The sequence below is a fragment of the Colias philodice genome, chromosome 17, assembly GCF_061535455.1.
Source record: "Colias philodice isolate Cphi_HAF_F1 chromosome 17, ilColPhil1 Martin Lab GWU primary, whole genome shotgun sequence".
NCBI lineage: Eukaryota > Metazoa > Arthropoda > Insecta > Lepidoptera > Pieridae > Colias > Colias philodice.
Window position 1 is genome coordinate 2,405,309 of NC_143102.1, and position 23,756 is coordinate 2,429,064.

The 23,756-nt window shown below is 31.4% G+C and overlaps 1 protein-coding gene and 1 long non-coding RNA gene across 3 annotated transcripts in view; one reads left to right on the forward strand and one right to left on the reverse strand.

Moving 5' to 3' along the window:
- nord (neuron derived neurotrophic factor nord) overlaps positions 1-15,891 on the reverse strand; it is a 28,105-nt gene extending 12,214 nt beyond the window's left edge. The window contains exon 1 of one of the 2 annotated variants that reach the window (XM_089705747.1): positions 15,436-15,891. In XM_089705747.1, coding sequence (XP_089561873.1) covers positions 15,436-15,440 — 5 coding nt within the window. In that variant the 5' untranslated portion in view covers positions 15,441-15,891. The remainder of the gene's footprint in view (positions 1-15,435) is intronic. The other variant, XM_089705746.1, reaches the window with a different exon arrangement.
- Positions 1-23,756, forward strand: part of LOC149480885 (uncharacterized) — a 462,413-nt gene that overhangs the window by 106,776 nt on the left and 331,881 nt on the right. The window lies entirely within an intron of this gene.

The following is a 23,756-nucleotide window of genomic DNA, read 5'->3' on the forward strand; positions in this document are numbered from 1 at the left end:
GCGGCGTTGGGTATAAAATCTTAAACTCGCATCAGGACACGTGACCTGATCGAAAAAGTGTAAGACGGATGGATACCAAACATGCTCAACGTTAATAATCAAGTTTTCACTTCTGCCGGCACTCCCGGAGTGCAACCCGTCTTTTTTTTAATTTTCTTTTATTTTGTAGGTGTGAAAATAGGTCGAAAAACTTTGGTTAGTCTTGGCAGAATAACGGCTTCCAGATCAGTTAGTATCTATACATAATATAATAAATCTGTAGAAGGGTCAATTCTGTACATTGAAAATATTGAAAAAATAAATAGCAGGGGGTGTTACTGGATCGATACCAAACCCAAATATGTGATTAAAAAAATGTTTGTCTGTCTGTCTGTCTGTCTGTATTTATGTGAAGACATCACGTGAAAACTACCGGTTCGATTTCGATGAAACTTGGTATAATTATACCTTATTATCCTGGGCGTAAAATAGGATACTTTTTATCCTGGAAAAATACGTAGAAAAAAAATTAATCTTAATTTTTCAGTTTTATCCATAGACGTTGTTCTGTAGAACCGCGAACACACGTTGCGTATTATTATAGGCCTAGCCGTATTTGGGTCCAATAGATATTTATAAGATGTCATAGTCAGAGTTACTCAAAATGGAGAAATAAACCATCCACGCGAAGACCGACATCCGCGCGGACGGAGTCGCGGGCGGAAGCTAGTTAAGTAATAATTCCATAATACTCGGGTACCATCATAAGGAAGGTACCTGGTCCTTTGGAAGGCTTACGAGGGGACACGGATCCAACACGCAGAGGCCCTACAAAGAACTTTAATGTGTCGTGGGACACCAGCCGCAGCCTACCCATGACTGCACTATGCCTAGAGATACAGCCCTGGGCATTTCGCGGTGATGTAGGACAATTGGAAACAAAATAAACTGGGCTATGGAATATTATTATTCTATAAAAGTTCGTCATTTATCCAGAATCGATAAAATTAAGTCGCAATAAATCAAATATATTTAACATAAAATATACAGCCTTCTCGTCCCGGATCGTAACTTTCCAATCCATTGTTAAAACAATATTTACACAATTTAATATTATCGTTAAATCTTTGCACATATTTATTATACTTATATGGATGACGACGTTGATGTATAAAACTAGATGCGACATAACAGTTTTGAACATCATAGAGTTTGTAACAACGAACAGAATTTTATAACATCTTAGAGGAATTTAAATTTACTGTCTAAGCCAATGTGCTATCATAAAACGGCATTCGTTTAGTAACATTCGCTTTGATAGTCGATATTTTAGTACTTAAATATATTTTTTTACTATTTTTAACTTTCAGAGCATAGAGATGGCCTGTTATTTATATTTTCAGATGTTTCTGTCGTAATCATTAATTTCGGTGATAGGTAGTACCAATTAGTCAAGGATTAGCTGATTAATATTCATTCCAATTTAAATAAATTATTAGTCAATGCAATAAAATCATGACACCAAATTTATAATTTGCATAAAATTCGGATTTAATGGTAAAAATGTACAAAATAAAACACGTATTAATAATGACGTAATAGAGCTTCAAAAAAAAATCAAGACTATTTATAATACCTATCGATAAATTTTTATATAATATAAAATCTATGTAATATTTAAAGGCTTATCCAGTACCATATATCCCTGTGATCGTATTAATAAAGTGGCATGAGTAATACCTTGATAACCTTCTTCATTGCGCTCTTGTTATAAGAAACTAGGCTTTCGCATTTTATGCGTTAACCTTTACTTATACATTGTATCGATTTACATACATTGTTAGTAAAAGCTTTTAATTGTAGTTTTATTGATTGAAAACTTGTTTACAGTCATTCATTAGGATGCTAAAAATTCTTTTATTTAAGATGTTTCTTAAGTTTTAATAATTAACTCTACAAATTAAGTCAACGTGCAGTCTTTCGATCTTATTTCAAAACCTAGCACTTCATATTTTTGAACATAAAAAATTAACTTTTAACTTTTCTAAAGATAATTTTTATAATAATACTAGCTTACCGCCCGCGGCTTCGCCCGCTTTGCCTAAAACCTAATAAATTATATATACTAAACCCTTCCTCTTGAATCACTCTATCTATTAAAAAAAACCGCATCAAAATCCATTGCGTAGTTTTAAAGATTAAGCATACAAAGGGATATAGGGACAGAGAAAGCGACTTTGTTTTATACTATGTACTTAGTGATTTCTGAAAACTAAATTTTTTTATAATAACCGACAGCCCTAACCTTATTATGGGATCACAAACTCCAACGATCATTTGGAACATTCTAGTACCTTCCGTTTGCAATACCATCATTGTAATTCGTATAACAATATCATTAACTTCATATTTCACAAATCCCATCTATTTGTGGTCATCCCACGGTGATTTGTGCCAATAAAACAGACTAATGGTTAGGTTATTATGACTTCCATAAGACTATGAAGATTTCCATTTGCTTATATCTAACTTATTTATTTTTACGACTCCTGAACGCATCTACGAAATTACTTCATCTTTGAGACTGACGGTACACGCCTTAATAATAATATAATGACTGTATTTGCTTTTCGAATTATTGTTTCGGCTTCGCCTTACCCCGGCTTCGCCTGTGGTACATATTTACGTTTTCTCTGCGTAAGAACCATCCTCGTACTTCAAGGAATATAATAAAAAAAGAATTAACGAAAACGGTTCAGCCGTTCTCAAGTTATGCGCTTACCAACACATTTTGGGATTCATTTTTATATTAGGTATAGAAGACTAGCGGTCCGCCCCGGCTTCGCCCGTGGTACATAATATTTACGTTTTCTCTACATAAGAACCATCCTCGTACTTCAAGGAATATAATAAAAAAAGAATTATCGAAATCGGTTCAGCCGTTCTCGAGTTATGCGCTTACCAACACATTTTGGGATTCATTTTTATATTAAAGATCGTCCAAATTAAATGTAAAATGACAAGAAGTACTATAAACTTGGTAGGTAGGTATATATTTTATCGCGTGATGACATTATTGGGTGATTCACAATGGGATTTCTACTGAAAGGCATTAAAATTCGAAGCTTTCGCTCGGAGGGTACCTACTTAAGTATTATTATGAAAAAAGTGAAAAAAGCTTCCGTGGTCATAAAGAAAATCGAGTGAAGCGAAGTGATTCTGAATATTCGTATATCAGCTTGAAAAATAAATAAATAAAATAAAATATTTAGCTTTTTGAAGTTATTGTCACATCGTTGTAGGTTAGCAGTTTAATAGTAACTAGAATTGTAGACAGCAGTAACAATTGTATTATACAGGGTGTCCCACTATTGGTATACTAAGCACGAAGGGACTTGTAGTTTTGCATACGCCGATCATGTAAAAAATACTTAAACAACAAAATTACGTCAAAAATTTTTTGCTAAATTTTTTCCTGAAAATCCATGTTTTCTTCTCTAGCTTCGCGCAGCCGGCATATACCGCTTCTCTAATGTGAGCATTTTCTCTATGAAAACATAATCTTAGACGATAGCTCACGTGCGGGTGGCAAAGTTTGCTTGTTATGGGTGTACACATAGAGTTTTAAGAATTCATCTATTTGAAAAAAAATGCGTCTGGAATTTTATAAGTATTTTTTACGTACTCAGTGTATGTAAAACTATAACCTAGTTTGAGCTTAGTATACCAACAGTGGGACACCCTGTATAACTTGACTTCCATTATCTTGAAAAATATATTTCGTGATGTTCCCCAGAATAAGAGATTTGCAATTGCGAAACAGCATTAAATCGTAATTTATATAAGATCATATAAACTAAGTGCCTGAAATAAAGAATCCCATGCAACAGCAGTATCATGCCCATCTTTATATGGCTTAACGGCATATTAACCAATTCAATCAATTATAAATCGCTTACCAGCGCTTTATCGCTGCTGATCGATTGATATTTCACCTTAATAGCTGCGATAGTTTAGTTTTTAAAGTTCACGCGACCACGTAATACCATTCCGCTCAAAAAGGCGAATATCATAAGGCAAAACGATCATAAATTTGCCTTCATACCACAAGGGTTCATTGTTTTCTGTAACCAACGTTAAGGTTTCGCGGGTTAAAAGCATGTACAGGAAAATAGCCCACAACATGTTTACATTAAGCGACAGAACTGTGTAGCGCTATTTAAATTATTGCGCATTCTTTCGCTGCTGAACGATAAATCTCGGTGTAGTTATATGTAGTAAATTTCATAATGATTTACTGTTTCCATTACTTGTGATTCTATGTGTGTTTCGTTAGCGTTCAAAAATATCACCGTGTTAATTTGCGCCTATATATTTTAATGCGAGAATGTTGAACGTTGCTTTAAATACCTTGAATTATGTAAATATTATCGATACGATTGCTTAACGTTGGCTGATAGAGATCTCATGGCTAGTAGCGCATTTAAACCATGCTAATAATATGAAGAAAAAACGAAATAATACATAATATATTTTTGCAAATTCTAAGTAGCTAGTATCTACAAACGCGTTTCATGAAATTAGTCATAAATAAAGTCAAAAATTATGAAAATAAAATTCATCTGAAGTTTTGAATTTAGCAAGTATGATACTTACAGCAGGATTAGATATAGGATATGTTTTTATAATATTGCTGTATCCACTTCACTACTTTGTAGACTCAATTCATAATATAATTGCGTATGCCTAAATAAGTAGAGTGTATGGCTCTCTACATAAAGGATAACACAGAATGTAACAAAACTAAACACAAAATCAAATCAAACCGATCAATCAAATGGGAAACAAATAAAAGAGCGTAGTTCTGGCAACATTTCAACCGCTTAATAATAGACCGCCAGTTTTTGCGTCCGATGACAGATGCATATATGTCTTGCCATTGCGAAAAATTTCTACAAGTTTGCTCTTTTCAATCGTGACAATGTTGACATTTAAGCGTCTTTTATCACTCGATGTTGGCAACATTCTAATGCAGTAATATAAATCTTGATCTACATTACTTAATCGAGTTCTCGTGTGCTTTTGTTTTATTCATTTTTGTATGTACGTGATCAATTTTACTCGATGTTTATGTCGGTTACCTTGAAATGTGGGGGAACTTTATAATTCTATTTTAAGTGGTTCAGTAGTTATTGACTTTGATTATAGGGAACAGCAATTTGACGGCAATTCATTGCCTATTATCGTTATCATCGTAATCGTTTATTAAGCTTTCAATTTCGGGATTCAAACAGTATTGAATTTTTCATTCTAAAACTTAATCTTACTCTTACTAATTAATATTTAATTGTGAATAAAAAATCAACAAGCGCTTCTTATTTGATCTGTATTTTTAAATCCAAAAGAAAAACGAGTCAAGAGAGCCTTCTTTGAAGATACGTGAATTACTCTACACAAAAGCGCCCATGACTCATAGTTCTGCTGACTGCTAATTCCTGTAATATCGGGTATCTGAGCTTTTCCCTTAAACGAATCTTCGACTATTGCATTGATAAAAGAGTAAAATTATAAATGTAATTTTAAAGGATAAATATATGTAGTTCCTTCACATCTCAATCACTTGAATCTTTACAGAAATATTTTAGATAGTAGACAAACATTTAGCTTACACACACTATTTTTTATTAATTATTGCTTATATCCCTATCATTTTTTTAAAGATATCGAATTCCTTCATTAATAAATTTGCAATTCATAGACAGATAGGCAGGTAAAATTACCTTAAACAAGTTTCTTAAAATATAATTTTATATTTAAAGACACTTGTCCGGAAATTAAAGGATTTCGCTGGGAATATTTTAAGAACTACGTTCAAATGGATCCTTTCCGATCGGAAAGGTTCTTCCGAATAAGTATGATAATAAGAGAAATAGTTAATATCCATAGTTCCTCGTGCGTTATCGTACTAGCTTTGTGTCTACGACTTCGTTCGCGTAACGTTATATTTTTTTATGAACATAACTTAAACCGACAAAGTTCCAGGCGAACTTTCCTATATGCTGGTGTAGATAATGTGTATTGTTTATCTTAACATTGATTATTCTACTAAATTATTAGAAAAGGACATAACGTTGGCACGTGCTCACATTATTATATATTCAAGATGATATATTTTCTATCATGATTTTGCTAAGTGCCCATTACTAATTTATCTATGTAATATTTAAATATCCTGTAAATATTTTGCTAAGTGCAAATTACTAATTTATGTAGTATTTACCACATCCATGTGTAAACTATAGAAATTAATGTCACAGTTACCCCGATAAAGCCTAACCTTCTTTTTGGAATAACTACATAAATATTTAGTATCTATGCTATAATTTACATTTGCAATATATTTCTCGCCGTGTTACTAGCGAATGCATCGCCGACGATAAGATAATAAGGTTCTCCGTGCTCAACGATATTTTATCGCACGTTGTAAATTATATCCATTGTTTTTTTATTACGATTCTCAATTAGGCGTGTGTAAAAATAGTTGTTAGTGAACTACGATGATTTGCTTAGCTCTTAATGTAACATTAATATACCAGACTATATTTTTTATGAGTAGTAAAATTTTGATTCAATTTCTAAATACTAAACTTCAGTCTATCGTTTCCTTTTATAGTTGTGTAATTAATGTGTTGTAAGTAGGTACACAATTATTATCAACATTTTCTTACTCAAGAAATACAAATGATTAAAATATATAAGAAAATTATACCTAATAATTGTTCAAAGCGTGTAAGTGGTCGAAGTCGAATTCTTTTGTACACATCATATACAACACCTTTACTTCAGTATTAGGTATGCTCAAATTAAATTAAAATAGGTTATAGGTAAATTACACATAGATATTATAATATTTAACACAGTTTTAGAAACACCTACGAAAGATATAAATTAATCACGATTTCTAAATCTCACAAGAATGTGTGATGTGTTTGTTAATTAAATGTTAACAAAGTCTTGACATTTTCGACAATTTAGATTCTTTGCAGTGACACGAAAATGTGAGGAATTCCGCATGAAATATATTGTAACACAGATGTCGCATAAATCAGTCTATGGGTAAGTGCTTCTTTGATTTAATACATGTTAAATATAAAGTCAAATGCAACTTTTTAATGCTGTGAATTGCAGTTTTTATTAGAACAATATTTATAGATACAATTCACAAAGTGTTAGGTAGATGTATTAACTTTGAAACGGTTTTCTTTACACCTCAATAAAATGTTCTAATGACAGTTGGGTTACATCAGAATAGTAGGTATCTGATACTCTAGTTGTGAGCAAATTTTTTTTAAAATAAAGCCCTGTATTTTACAGTTGTTATTACAACATTTATTCCTTTTTTAAGCAATAATATCAAGCTAGGTAGCCGACACATACATTACAGTATATTATTATAATATCTTCATTTAAGTAACATCATAAATCTAAAGCAAATCTTGCACACCTATTTTATAGTCTCCATTAAGAAACTTCCACATTCGCCGACAATGAATCGGCGTAAAAAAAACAAAATATAACTATAAATAAACAGTCTGCCGGTACGTCTGTCTGGCGATGTTTTCTGTTTGTCTGTTTTGATGTGTTTCACGATATACGCGGATTTGGAGACGTCTGCATATAAATAGCACCAAGGATTAAGTAAAGACAATTTCGTTTGAAACATTTCGATGTTTATGAAGATTCATTGGGTTTAAATGGATTGAGTAAACCCTGGATAATATTTCTGCTCACAATTATTACTAATATTTTAAATATGAATGTGTGCTTGTTTGTCTTTCTTTCTCAGCATAATGGAACGATTTTTAGTATGATTTTTTTGTAAGGGGGCTAAAAAGAAAGACATAAATAGGCTTCTTACAAGTTTACAACTCATGGAAATTTCTTTTGACTACGCGGCCGCGAGTGAAGCCAGGGGCGGAAAGCTAGTCGTAGAAAATTATTATTTACCACCAACCAGTTTAACATTAAGTTTATTTATTATACCAATTTAAATTTAAACAGGTACCTAATATTCAATTTTGTAGCATTGTAAGCTAAAATGAAACGTGACAAATCCTTCCTTTTTAGAATTAGCAGTTAACAATCGGAAACGTTGGTTTGTGAGATTTTGACGTGTAACCCTATATTAGGGGTGGCATAATATAGTAATTGCATTTCTTTGATTCATTAATATTCTAAAACTTACGGTGATAAAAATATAAAAATTGATCGTTGATTTTAGATACTAATGATTACCTAATATAAAATTTTATTGCATAGAATGAAATCTTACTTTGTATTTAAGTAAGATTTTTAATCATCTTCCTCTTCCTAAAAAACAATCTACAAATAACATATTTTATAGATTTCACAACTTTAAGACAACAAAATAGTTCTAAGAAAAATGTAAAAAAATCAACGAAATAATATCTAAAAACATCAATGATTATTTTCTTTCTCGTGCCAGCCCTAAAGGTGCTAACTTAATCTGCAGGATGTTATGACTCCTGGATCCTTTATTCGATAAATATCATGTATTTATACAATCACTGGAAATCGAATTACAGCTAATTCGATGCATCAATTTAACTGCAATGCTAATAAAGCAATATCAATAATTTTAAGAAAATCAAGGGTTGTGTAACGTTAGTATAAAAATACTGTCCTATTCGACAATAAATACGATTTAACGATCTCGGTCTAATTCTAGATCTAGTATTTATAGATGTGGACTTTAAAAATATACAGATGAATAAAATTTTAGTTTGATAAAAGAAAAATAATATTTTTTTTACTTGTGTGCGTTTGTACCTACAATCGCTACCTACTTATATCAAATTGCGGTCCGCCCCGGATTCGCCTGTAGTTCATGTTTACGTTTTCTCTCCATAAGAACCATCCTTGTACTTCAAGGAATATAATAAAAAATAATTAATGAAATCGGTTCAGTCGTTCTCGAGTTATACGCTTACCAACACATTTTGCGATAAATTTTTTGTATAGCAAATGTCAAAAATTTTGACTATTAAAATGAGTTCACTAACATTATAATATTTTTAAGGGATTTTCATAGGTAGTTTTTTTTCATAAAAGTTGTCATATCATGTTCCGGAAAGAAATTAATATACTCGGAGTAAGTCACGTGTTTCGTAGTAGGTATAAAATAAAATTTGTTTTGGAATAATGCACTCTCAATGTACAGTACGTGCTCATTGCATATCCCAAAAGTGGCATGTTTTGAAACATGATCGTTGCTTGTAGTTTGCTAACAAATATATTGGTAATTGACTCGATTGGTAGAGGTTAATCACTACATAGTATAAAACAAAGTCGCTTTCTCTGTCCCTATGTCCCTTTGTATGCTTAAATCTTTAAAACTACGCAACGGATTTTGATGCGGTTTTTTGTAATAGATAGAGAGTGATTCAAGAGGAAGGTTTTAGTATATAATTTATTAGGTTTTAGACAAAGCGGGCGAAGCCGCGGGTGGTAAGCTAGTACCTTATATTATGTCAAGGCATATGATCCCTGGTAGTGGAAAACAGTGAAAGTAATTTTTACGTCCAATCACGCAAGTGAAAACTGTTCTGACCTCAAATTATTAATTTATAATTTGCTTATTTGATAAGAGAAGGTAAACTCTATCGTTCCTGAACTATATAGGATTTATACACGAAGGACAAGAACAAAGAAAAGATTATAAGGAGATTTGTCTCCTTTATGTTTTTCACTTCAATAATATTCTTCTTCCTGCTCTCTTTTACACCGAAATACTTTTGCAATTTCATTAGCATAAATAGTAGACACTTTTATTGATACAAGGAGGCAATCCACAATTTAAAAGGATTTAATTTTTTCCCTTTCAACAACGGGGAAGAAAGATGACTTGTCAAGTTAAAAGAATTAAAACTTTCAATGTAAAATATTCTGGAGTCTAGGTCAATGTTAAGGTGAATTGGTAAATACACCTCAATAAAATACGGGTATAAAGACTATCACTTCCACTAATTGGATATCAGTATCTAGGTAATACCTAATTTAATTTTACACAAAATCCATTCCAAGTTTTAAATAAATTAAAAACAGTCATTTAGAGCCTTACAATACTAGAAGTAGTGAAATTGTAATACATTTCAGCCGTTGACAAATATTCATGTCACATAATATCTGTGTCAGCACATAGTTGTGTTATTGCCAAATAGATGATGTACTAATTATGGACAAGTGTGAGCTTTCTACACATTATTAATTTAATACAATTTCGATAATGTTTATTAAAGTTTTAGTCTTTAGGAGAAACAATATCTACAACTATTCAATTATCTAGAAAACACTGAAAAGTGGTGCTCTATCTGTAAAATATTGTAAATATGCTCATTGTACTGAAACAATTATTTATTATTTCAAAGTGAAAAATGTTTTATATGTGTATTTTCTTCTTACAAATTGTATTTTGATTTTCTTATTACAAAATAATGCTATAGTTACAGGCAAAAAACCCCAAATGATTTAGCAATTTAAGCTCGGTTCACACATACACACACACACACACATTTCGACAGCAAGTTTCGCATTTGCGCTTTCCATAATTTTTATTAGTTATATGAAAAAAATATATTTTTAATAAGTTGTATAAATAACACATTTTCACTTATAATACCACAAGAGCTTCAAAATTATCGGGTATTTTCCGATAGGTTCGTTGCAAACAAATGAAGGAGTCAAGTTATTCAGGTTAAAAAACCACGAGCGCGAAGCGCGAGTGATTTTTCCTGAAAAACTTGACGACTTTTCAAAAAATTAAGAAAATTTTCAAAAAATTATCAGTATAATACCATGTAGGTTGTACCACGTGACGTCGAATGGTGCAATTCTATTGGTCGATATTTGGGTCGGAAAAATAATCTTAATTAATATAATCATTACGTCACTTGAAAATTGTATCATATCCTGACAAGCAGCTTCCGTAAGCGAATCATTATGCTTTATAATCTCATTCCTATCGCTTATATTACCATAGAACTGCCTCTTTACAGTAATTCATTGTATACATAACTGTGTATGAATTTACATCAGGATGTCATTGAAATCTTGACGTCAATTTAGGGAAGTATTAGGTACATACATAAGTCTCTCAAGGTTATTGTTGTGCAAATGTTTCAGGATTATCTGGAATCTCTTTTCTGGAATAAAAAGTCTGAGTCAAATGCTTAAGTATAACTCCTTAATTGTTTGGAAAGCGTTAAGTTCATCAATTATAGAGTCTTTATAATAATAGCCCTAGAATTATTAAAAATGTATCAATTTGTATACAATTGCGAACATACGGAAAATTCACATAATGCACATTTGCCAAAACATTTTGGGGCATTGGTACATAGCAATTAAAGTATAATAAAAGTATTATCGATTTAAGAATGAAATTTTTTAATTTATTATTAGGTAGGTACCTATTATTTCCTCAACCGTGATTCTCAATCTGTACCAGAGTAAAAGCCACAGACATGTATCAAGATAGACTAAGCGAGTGTATGTACTTCCCGTGTCCAAACTAAGATTATGAAACTTACTTGACGCTGGCCTACACTCAGTCCGCGCTTGCAGTTCGCCAAGGAAAGACGTGAAGCTGAATAAAGTAAAATGCCGAATTACGCCGTTATAAACTGTAGAAACTCCACAGCTGTGAGTGGCCGAGTTAGCAGAGATGCTTCCTTCCACCGGTAAGTAATTTTCTAATCAGAATATGCACTATTTATTTTAAAATCAAATAAAGAATATCTGTGGAAAACGATCGTGAGAAACACGGATACCAAATCATACGAAATGATTCGGAATACATTGCGGCTTTTACTTGGCACGGTAAAGATCGAGTCGTATGATAACAAGCAATGAATAGCGTCTTCTCATTTTTCTGTTCTCATTTTTCTGTCCAATTTTGTGGTTAGTGATGTTCATTTGATGCAACAGTTCTCGATTCTAATCGATTTTATAATCGAACAGAAAAATGATAATTTGAAGGAGCAATTTTTCAGAAAAAAAGGCATAGATTTTTTTTGTCATTTAATACGACTTGACCTAGAACTTTTAAGTATTTTAATACAAAGGTACTAAAAATAAATATTATGACATGGACGCCATTAGTTAAAGTGTCATCTTGGGAGTTTTTTAAGAAAACTCCTTATTGCTTAGACTATGTTTGTTTTTTCAGTTTTCCAAGTAACCCGAACATAAAAGAAAAATGGATTGATGCAACGGGACATAAAGATTGATTGATTGACAGGTTCATTACTTTCTTTCGATGGCCTCTCTAGTACGTAGTACACGGTAACTCAATGGGCATATGTAAGAAAAAGCTAAAACACATTAGTTTACTTGTTAGAATATTAAAAGGTTTATAAATTTATTTTATCATTCCTCTGTCTATGGTAATTATCATTTTTCTGTCTTGAATCGATTTAGTAATCGATTACGATTCATTTATTTAATTACCTCTTAGACATAGATCTAGTTTGATCTGATTTCTTTCGATTTACTTCGATGGGATAGGACGATACTAGAATCGCCGCGCGAGTGGCGTCCTAATCGATTTAGCGTAAAATGAAATTACCATCACTAAAAAGCGCTCGTGACGTCATAACGCGTCAAGGTCAGTACAAAAAATATGACACGCTTGGTTTTCATACAGATCGCGGTACTTGCGTAGTCTATCTATGTCTGTGGTAAAAGCTATCATATTAGAGAAGCTTTCTTACTATAAAAAAATCTGATATGATTAAAATATTTCTACCATCTCAGGCGTTGACAATCTGGTTTTCAGTTTTCTTTTTATTCACAGTATCAAATATCCAGTACTAGGTACTATTACTACTTAAATGACGATAAAAATAAACTAATTACGACATATTATTTATGTTGACAACTTCATATGATTTAAAAAAGCAAGCGAAGCGCCGGCGCTGACCAACGAAGCGTGTATCTAGTCATCATGTTACATGGTTTTAACACGAATATTAGCAGATACTTGTGGTAGGTCTATATAAAAACTGATGAAATGAGCCTTTAATAATCAAAGGAAAAGAGAAAAACCTTACTAACTTTATTACTTAAAAAATAAGGTAAAGGAAATGATTATAGAAACTGAAATTTAGTCCGCAAAGAAGAATTGCAAATTATGAAGTTACTCTCTATTGGCAAAGCATATAATTTTATAACAAATAGATTTGGCTTCATATGAATAATAACTAAATCAATAAAGATATTCCTACCTTCACTCCGTAACGATTATTTAAGAACAAATCAAATATCTTGTTACATCGAAGTCGAGGGCCGATTTAACAAACTGCATTAAGGACCAACTTTTTGCAAGTCGGTTAATAAATAGTAACCCGATCGCTGCATGTCGTTCGTTTAAGTAACAAATTGACGTATTATGTGTCCGTGGTAATGTGGGACGGTGGGGCTTCGCGATTATATTACCGGGGGTTAAACGTATCGATTTAATAGCTGTTTAACTCTGCCTTGCCCTTTTTAAGGCGCTTGTTCTTTTTTTAAACGGCGAAATTGACTGCCAGTGTTTGGTGTTTGTAGGTTGTATATATTTTTAGGAGGGAGAAATGTTTACATTAAAAAAAATAGTAAAAGTAATAGAAGCATGTTTTTGTTTAATGCATTGGTACGGTGTAGAATAGGTTTCGTAGTTTATTGAGTTTGTAGTTTTTTTGTCATCATTTTATTAAACATACGTATGTATGTATGGTAAACATATACACGCTACATCCGGACTCCGAATTTTATTTATAAAATTGTTCCCTTGTGAAGATTATAGATAGACAATAATATACCAAGTCTTAGGTATAGTAGATATTATTATATCTATGATTAAAATTTTATCCCAGCCATAATGCGCTGGCTTCACGGGTAAAACCAGAGTTTGAATACAAAACATCATGAAAATATAATTCTTACTGGCCAGCTAGAACAAATAATGTTGGTTGTTTATGAAAAAGAAATCCCCTGTCCCATAGAAAAAAAAATCGGTGGAACTAACTCGTCTTTATTACGCCCTTAGGAATCTGTCCAAAATTTCTCGATCCATTCTGAACTCATGTAAGTATTTGGCCATGAAATTATTATTTTGCTCACCTAAGAATCTATTATTATTTTCTGAATAGCAAGCTGTGTCGTGAATAATTATATTATATCGTCATTATAGTAAGAGATCGTTGACCGTATTAATGTAATAGCCCTTTAAACTGTTTTGTTTTTATTTTTTTTAAAGGCAAGAATGCATCAATTTGCCAGTGTCCTGAATAATTATTTTTTATCGCTCCTGTTAAAGGGTGTTGAAGGCTTTATAGTTTTGTTATTTTTGTTTAATTCAATGTCATGTACGTTTATATTTGCAAGTGTGAGATATTTCTATCACTTGTTTTGAATGGGCGTAAAATGTATGGAACAACAATAAATGCGTTTCTTGTTTTTTTTTAATTGTAGATATTAACTACTTAAATATCGGTAAAATCATGATTTTTATTGTGTGAATAAATAATAAGGAACTAAGTTAAATATAATTTAAATATTTAATAATTTAACAATTATTAAAGATGAGCCATGTGAATAAAAATTACAATATAACTGCTAAAATAATAAAATATTGAATATTTATCTATTTCGTTAAAATATAATAAAATTATGAATTAAAATAGTATAAATGCGCAAAATTAATAAACGTTCTATTTATTTTTGTGTGAAAATATAATACCTATATAATTCCAGTACTTATGTACTATTTTCGCAGTAAGGTATATTGTAACGACCTATAATTTATTAATTTATATTGATAACATATTATTATTTACCACGATATCATCATAATTAAATAATTATTATTTAATAAAATACATTTTAAAATATTTTTAATGTACATTTTGTTGGCATGCATGATTATCTGATATTAAAAACGTTACTGATATAAATAAAATAATTAAAAACGGTAAATGATTTAAATTTGGTTTCACTCTATTCAAATATTATAGTTAAGTTATATATGGGAATGAAGAATATGTATTAAAAAAATAAACAGTTAAATATAGAGTCTCTACAAACTCTATTTATTTATTTTAGAAGTACATTTTCACAAAGTTAAATATCTATCGTTTTCAGTTATTTTCTTCGACATCTTTACAAAAATGCTACGTTAGTTTACCTCTGAACAACAACTAATACTCTAATTCCTAATTAATTTATAGTCGAACTTATAAAACAAAGTAAAACTACAATGTGTTGTTATTGTACTACCTATGTAATTAATCCGGCTTCAATAGGGCTTGAATAAGTAGGTTTAATGTTACACAATACACTATCAATTACAATTACATTACATTACATGTAAAATCTAATACGACGCAAAAATCTTACCCCATATTATCTGTCGTTGCACCAATTTTCGATAAACGAACACAAAACCACTTCCAACAACATTCAACGGGAAATAGTCCACAAAATAAAAACAACAAGCCTTATAAAGACATATTTGAAATTCAATGTGATCATGAAAAATTGGTTCGTATTTGAAACCGAAATCACGTATCTAAATTATGCACTGAGCAAGTGGCCTATTGCCGTTACGATATGAGATTATTCCGTACATTTTTGAATGGGGAAATTTTTGGAAAATCGAACACTGTCCACGGCGTTTAAAAAAGCGTGCGTTGATTTATGGGTTATAAATTTGGTGCGATTCGAAATTCGCAGGGGAGATAAAGCTTGGGTCACATTAGCGGGTTTCGGTAGCAGTGCGCGTTGCAATGTGCGTGACGCACGCGCTGCGAGCCAACTGCAGCGATCATGCGTGTGTAGTGGGAACGTAGCGATGCATCGCTATCAAATAAACAAAAACTCCACAGGGGTGCTCAATCTTAGGCGCGTAACGATTTAATTGCGTTGGGGATTTCATTTTTGATTTCAGTTCGTTAACCTGATTGCTTATTTGCGTTTTGTGGGTGGCAATGCTTATGTGTATGATGTTTATAAGTTTTTTTAATGAGTTTATTAAAGAATATAGAAAAGCAATTAATAAAATTTTGCGTTGTATTTTAATATCAATCAATCAAACAATCCATTACCTATTGTTTATCCTTAGTATTTTACTAATTTATAAAAACGAAAATTGTTTCTTCAATCACACGTATTTCATGACTAATTAAATTCAGAAATAGTATATTTAGATTTACCTATCATAACCCCAAAGCAAAAAATAGATATGTAAATTTTTTTACGCAAACTTTGAAAACGGATGTGGATGAAATTTGGTAAGCAGATTGATTATATTATAATTGACCTGGATATAGGTAACCTACTTTTTTATCACGTGTAGTAGTATCGGTAGTATGCTGAAGTTAATCTGTAACGACTAACTGGTCTACCTATTCTTTATTTTGTAACATTTATATCCTAAAAAATTCAATAAAATTAGAATCAGAAAGGCAAGTATTTTCGCTTAATATAAGGGCAATTCAATTAACTACAATTAATAAAATTCGCCACTCCTTATAAATTGATCCGGGATAAAATAATAGCGTAATTTCCTCAGGTCTAAATACGTGTACTATCGTGTACCTTTCTGTTGGTGATCTTTGGCATTTTTCAAGCAGTGGTTTTGAAGATTATTTGATACCAAACACATATACTTTATACATAAATTATATTCTATTAGTAGTAAGAAAATAATAAATTATATTTTCGTTCAGTTAACACCTAATATGCTGCGTAATAAATAACTATTTTGATTCACATTTGATACGGAAACAGCCAATGATTTATGCTTTATGTCTGTTATATTTCTTAATATGACGTCTACAGTAAAACTATTCGCGCGTACCAATGACGAATTAAAAATAACTTGATTTATATTGGACATTTGATATTTTTTTATAACTCAATCAAAATAAATATCAAAATCAGGGCAATTGCGTTTTTATAGTTTTTCGTAATTTTGTCTTTGATTGATAATTTTATTATGCTTATCAAATATTACTATTACCTGCCACAGATAATATAAACTAGTTCTATTAATTAATATTTTTTAGTATCTGATACATTCGACAAGAATTTCGGTACTTGGGTATTTTTAATTAAAATCTTATCTATCTTTACGTTACATTTCATGCAGATCTGTTAAGCTATAGAGATAATTGATAAATAGGAAAAAAAGTATTGTGTTTAATTTCCCTCTCGGCCAACGGTTACGCTTTTAATTATAATTATGAAAACCTGGACTCAAAACTTTAATAAAAATTAAATCCACGACAACGAAATCAAATTAATCGTTTTCCTTAATAAAAAGAACAATACTAAAAACAAACACTAACAGAAAACTACGATTGGAGAACCTAAAATTCCAATGCAGTTAGAAACGATCTAAAAATAGAACCAAGTCTAGATAATAGCCCGGCGTTGCTCGCTATCGGAACGGGAATCTTTTTAATGTGCAATTAGATAGTACAAAACGTTCAAGCCCAGTGCTTGTTGCGATAAAAATATCATGTATTAATTTAAATCTTGGCCTTTCTTATTGGATAATTTCAGAAGATTCATTTTAGCGATTAAAAAACTCAAACTCAAACATTTATTTATTCAATTAGACTTCTTTTAGAAGCACTTTCGAATCGTCGTTACATATTTTTAACATTTACCACCGATTCGGAACGGATTCGGATATAGAGCTTTTGAAACTTTTGAGCTTTTTTATGAGAAGGAACATTAAATATGGGTCATTTTATTTTGAGGTGTGAATATATTTGTATTTGGACAATATCAGTGAATATCATGAAGGAATATGGAGCTTAAGGGCTTGGTCTAGTAGTGCAAACAAATGCATCCTGTCATCCTATATGTAAATAATACAAATGTACTATGGGAAAGTTGCTCCACTTAATTTTTAAAAATTAAATCATTCGTATGCATAATTTAATATTCGTAATAAGTACCAGACATGACAATTTGAAACAATTTTCGTGAAAATTACACCAGGTGATTTTTTTTATCAGTACACAAAATTTGCGAATACGTTCTATTGATATCTTCAAATGCATAACTCTATACATTTTTTTCGACCTAAGTTTCTTAGTGAAAGTTGTTCAGTTTAACTAATAAAACGGATAAACAAATTTTGTATATAATAAAAAAAATGTAATGTTTGTGTTAAAAAATTATAAAATAGAAAAATACGCAAATGAAAACAAAAGATATTTATTTCTGACTAGCTTCCGCCCGCGACTCCGTCCGAGCGGATGTCGGTCTTCGCGTGGATGGTTTATTTCTCCATTTTGAACTGGGAAGACGTTTCTCACTAAATTAATATTAGACGATCACTCTCGCTCGCCACACTGGACACGTCCGCTCGCATCAAAATTCATAAATTACAAATATGCATCGCGCGGAACGCCGTCCTTATATAGGAGTCGAGGAGGCGTGGTGTCGTGCGGCCCGCGTGTGCCGCAAACGGTTCAAGCCAAATCCGACTTTTGGCGCTACAGGTTACATCGCTGAATCCACTGCGGGTAACGCAACGTGTGTTCGCGGTTCTACAGAACAACGTCTATGGATAAAACTGAAAAATTAAGATTTATTTTTTTTCTTCGTATTTTTCCAGGATAAAAAGTATTCCATTTTATGCCCAGGATAATAAGGTATAATTATACCAAGTTTCATTGAAATCGAACCATTAGTTTTCACGTGATGCCTTCACATACAGACAGACAGACAGACAAAAATTTTTTTAATCACATATTTGTGTTTGGTATCGATCCAGTAACACTGCTATTTATTTTTTAAATACATATTTTCAAAGTACAGAATTGACCCTTCTACGGATTTATTATATTATGTATAATATATAGATTTATATGGATAAACCTAATAAATATTTTGCTAGCATTCTGATGCTTTATCGGTTGCACTGGATTTTTCTCTTTTTTTTTCAATCGCTTGAATGACATAGGATGGGTCCTTGATGGGCATCGAATGCTGAAGTCTCGAATCAATCAATTCTGACAGTGGGCAATTTATGTAAAATCTTGATAATGGTCCATCATTTTATTTTTTTTTGCCAAAACTTATATATTCTATTTTTAACGAATGATTCACTCCAGTCCAAACAGCAAATAAGCAGACTTCTGCTTCTGCAACGTTTAGTTGTCCCTGAGTTTGGAAAAAATAGTCATGATTCTTATCTATGACAAAAGTGTTATTTTTTTGCATTGTATTTCAAATATTAAATTTTTTATTTTTAACCGCATCTTCCGCATTCATCTCTTTTGCCGGAATTAGACATTTAACTTCTACTAGTCCCATTTTCCCTTCTTGATATGGGAGTGTATAAAGTAAATTTTTCTCGTTATACTTTTAAAAAGTTATTATTGTCATTTTGCTCATTAGGTAAAGTAATTTCGATATCAGTTTGAAGTTTTTTGATACCTGCAATAATAACGTCATAATCGCCTGCACATACTTATCGATTACACCCTGTATACAATCCACCATCCACATTCATAATGTTTTCCTGTCCTCCTCTCCTTTACGCTGTTCACCGATACATTTTAAATGAGTAAATCTGCTACCACTGAAGGATGTTTCATTGTGATCAGCAAATTTTCACCACTGTTGTCGATTATTTGTTTTTCATTTTTAATCAGCAATTGGGAATCATCAGTTTTTTTTTTTGCAGATTGGTGATGTACCCTAACAATACGTCGAAAAGGGAAAGCATCAACGAATTATCGTTTTCGTCCTCTTTTTTTATTCTTCGCGTCTCTGTTAAACTCAAAACTCAAACTCAAACATTTATTTATTCAATTAGACTTCTTCTAGAAGCACTTTTGAAACGTCATTAGGTACATATTTTTAACATTTACCACCGATTCGGAAAGCAGTATCTACGGAGAAGAATCGGCAAGAAACTCCATAGTTGCTCTTTTTACTTGTTACTTGTGTTTGTTTAGTTCTCAACACCCATTGAATTTTCTATGTTATTGCGATCTTCCATTACATCTGAGTTTTTATGATGTGATGATAATCCATTCGTTTTAATATTGGTACTTAGATTTGGTGGACTAAACTAGAAATGGTGGACTTAATTTGTCAGCGCGTCTGTAAGATCAAAATATAAAACCAACATCCTGTATTTAAGTTACAAAATTAATAATCAAACAACATGCCGCTACGTTTAAAATGACTAGAAGAAAAAAAAAACACCTCGACATATTTGGAATTTTGGAGTAAACAAATCATTTTCCCCGTATGTCCCAAGTTCAAGTTCTCAATATAATTTAATATATTTCGTATTTCTCAAACGAAAAATAAACATTTTTGGAACTTCAAAAAAAAAATATATTATAAGAAAATTTATGAGCTTACTTTAGTTTAAAAGAAACATTCATCCCTTTACTGAAACCCCGTAAAATAAAGAAATTGTTGCCAATCACCTTTGTAATGTATTTGGTTTCATTAACTTTATGTTCGAAGATAATTTTTTTTCTAGTAAGTACATAGTTACACGCATATTTTTTTCGTTTATTTTCCATATCGAAATCAAATGTTTAAAAATACGAATATTTGCACAAAACTAAGATAAAAATAATCAATTAACAAAAATATTAAATTTAATGAAGTAGAGCAACTTTCACTTCGGTATGAAGGAAAATCGAGCGTAGAGCACACGTCAGAACGCTCCGGCCCAAGGAGCGCGACTAAAGAAATTCGCTAGGATTTTTCCTAATTATTTTAAATATTTTTTTAATATTTAAAGAATTATCAAAATTCAAAAAAAAAAATTTTTTAAAGGATTAATACTCATTGGTCTTCAACCAACTCGAATAAATTAATGGAAACAATAACTTTTAGCAGTATTTATCAATAGATTTTGTAAGGCAAAAAATGGGAAATTTAATGAATTTATAACGTTCTAATTAGGAAAATCATAAGTTTTTCGGCAATTGTATTCAGCAGTTTTTAATAACGACTATATAAGGATAATAATGCGCTGATCGAATTGTGTAAATTGTAATCGGTTGCAGCGTAGTGAGTGCACAAACTTAGCTCGAAATGTCTTTGGGGGAAAGAGACTTATCTTGAAGGCCTGATTAAGGTAACATAAAGTAACTTTACAAATGTGAAAAAATTCACGCGCATTGCGTATATAACACTAATTGATAAACAAGAAAAAAAAATTCAGTTTATCGTTTCATTAGCCGGGAAAAAATTGTCAAATAACTTGTTGAAAACGCAATTTTGCTAGACTGCAGCCTTAATACCAAAAGCTTTATTGCTAAAAGCTTACGTAGTGACATAAACTATTTTGTGTCTTTTTTTAAATACCATCTAAAAATATTCAAAGTATTAGTTTTTGTGATCACCTATATAATATGATTAAAACTTTTAATTATTGCGCAATCACCTATTACACAAACAAACAAATAATCTTAACTTTTCTATATGATATTATTTAAAATAAGACCAGTTAATACCTCGAGTACGTTTATTTATTTAGTTTCATATTAGAAATATATATTAATAAGCAATTAGATAGATGAAAATGTTGAATCCCAGTGCGCAGAGACGCGCGTCCATTTTAAATATAGTCTGTGACAATGGACCGACACGGAACGAGGATGTGGACATTAATAACTGTTTTATATAAAGGAAAAAGTATTTATATAATATTCTAATATATAAATATGTGTATAAATTGAGGGTGAGATAACGATGATTGAGAAAGCGGCTCAAAATCTGTTAGTTTAAGCTATTTAAAAATAAAGCCTAGTCATGGATTAAGAAAACTATAGGGACCAATTTTGCAGAGTAACAGAGTTACTTCAGAAATGGGAATATCAAGACATACTTCATTAGTTTGAGCTTCCGTTGCTCGTATAAACAAGCCTTCTTGATAGATTTTCTTCTTCACAATAATTTTAGTATTGTTTTTCTTTGAATGAAAAACCTGAAACATTTTGAAAGTTTTCCGTTTTTATGTTAATATGATAATATAACTAGATTTCCGCCCGCGGCTTCGCCCGCGTTTGAAGAAAAACCCGCATAGTTCCCGTTCCCGTGGGATATCCGGGATAAAACCTATCCTATGTGTTAATCTAAGTTACCCTCTATATGTGTGCTAAATTTCATTGTAATCGGTTCAGTAGTTTTTACGTGAAAGAGTAACAAACATCCATACATCCATACATCCATACAAACTTTCGCCTTTATAATAGTATTAAGATATACCTTTTTTTTAAAGTGGGGAAATCTACCAAAGACTGAGACTACTGCCTCCGGGGAAGGAGCTGTGGGTTATGTCGGATTCTTACCGACTAAAACCCCACTGTGTTCCGTCGAGCCGCTGATGGGACCGCGGGTATTGGTTGGAATTCATCCGCGACATTTGATATATACCTAAGATCTCTTTATACTATGGTAAGATGGTAGCAGGGTGGTGTGGTCAGAAAGAAAATAATAAGCCGTTAAAAGCTTATCTACTCTAGCCGTAATTTAGCCGTTGTATCTAGAGTAGAAATATGTATATAAACATTATTTCTGCAAAACTGTGTCATTTGTAGACCGTAGTGGTGTTTATGTCTGAAATATTCAAAGATCATCTTTATTATCAGAATTGAATTACCTACTCACTCAAAGTCACTGTGCTTATTATTTATGCAACTGAATTTGTTAAAACATCCGCTAAGCATCAGATAAAATCTGAATAGGGAATTTAATTTTAAAAAGTTCTTAATTTACAAAAAAAATGTTGTGTGGTTTTATGAAACCACGGTAAAAGTGAAACTTAGGCACAAAATTATCGTATTTGTACGATAATAATAATCATCGTACGGTTCCGAACACTGCTTTATACCTACTCGGCAGCCGACCGTCACGCGACATGCGCTACACAGACCAAAAAGTTGGAGACGATGTAATAAAAGTTTCACTTTAAAACATTATATGATACAATCAATTTGCTTAATTTTTACCTAACAATATCGATGTAATTCAATTACAAATTATTTACAAAAATTATGAATGATAGGTACAAACTATTCCATATTTTATTCATTTTAAAGATCCTTTTTAAGCAGATCGATGAAAATTTATATGAAAACTTCTTTACCGACTTTCTTCAATTCACATAGTTTCGTGGTATTGCTGCCTGTTTATCTAAGTCTAGATTATAAAAACCTAAGCAATTAATCAAGTAAGCTACCTTATAAGTTTCTATTTATTCAGTGGATGATACTTATTAATAATCATCTAATTTTTATTGTCCTACTAATATTATAAATGCGAAAATTTGTGAGGATGTGTGTGTGTGTTTTTTACTCTTTCACGCAAATACTACTGAACCAATTACAATGAAATTTAGCACACGTATAGAGGATAACTTGGATTAACACATAGGATAGGTTTTATCCCGGAAATTCCACGGGAACGGGAACCATGCGAGTCTTTCTTTACAACGCGGGCGGAAGTCTAGTTTTCTATATGTAGGCAGTAAATATGAAATTGATTCCTTAGAAAAATATATTAAATACTTTCTTTTGAAAGATAAATAGTTTTTTGTTTACATGGTACGTATACATATTTGAAATTACTGAATCAAAAATTCTAAATTTTTACCTAATTAATGCTGTTTTTTCATAGATATTCATACCAATATGAGAAATATTATAAATGCCAAAGTTTGTCATTTA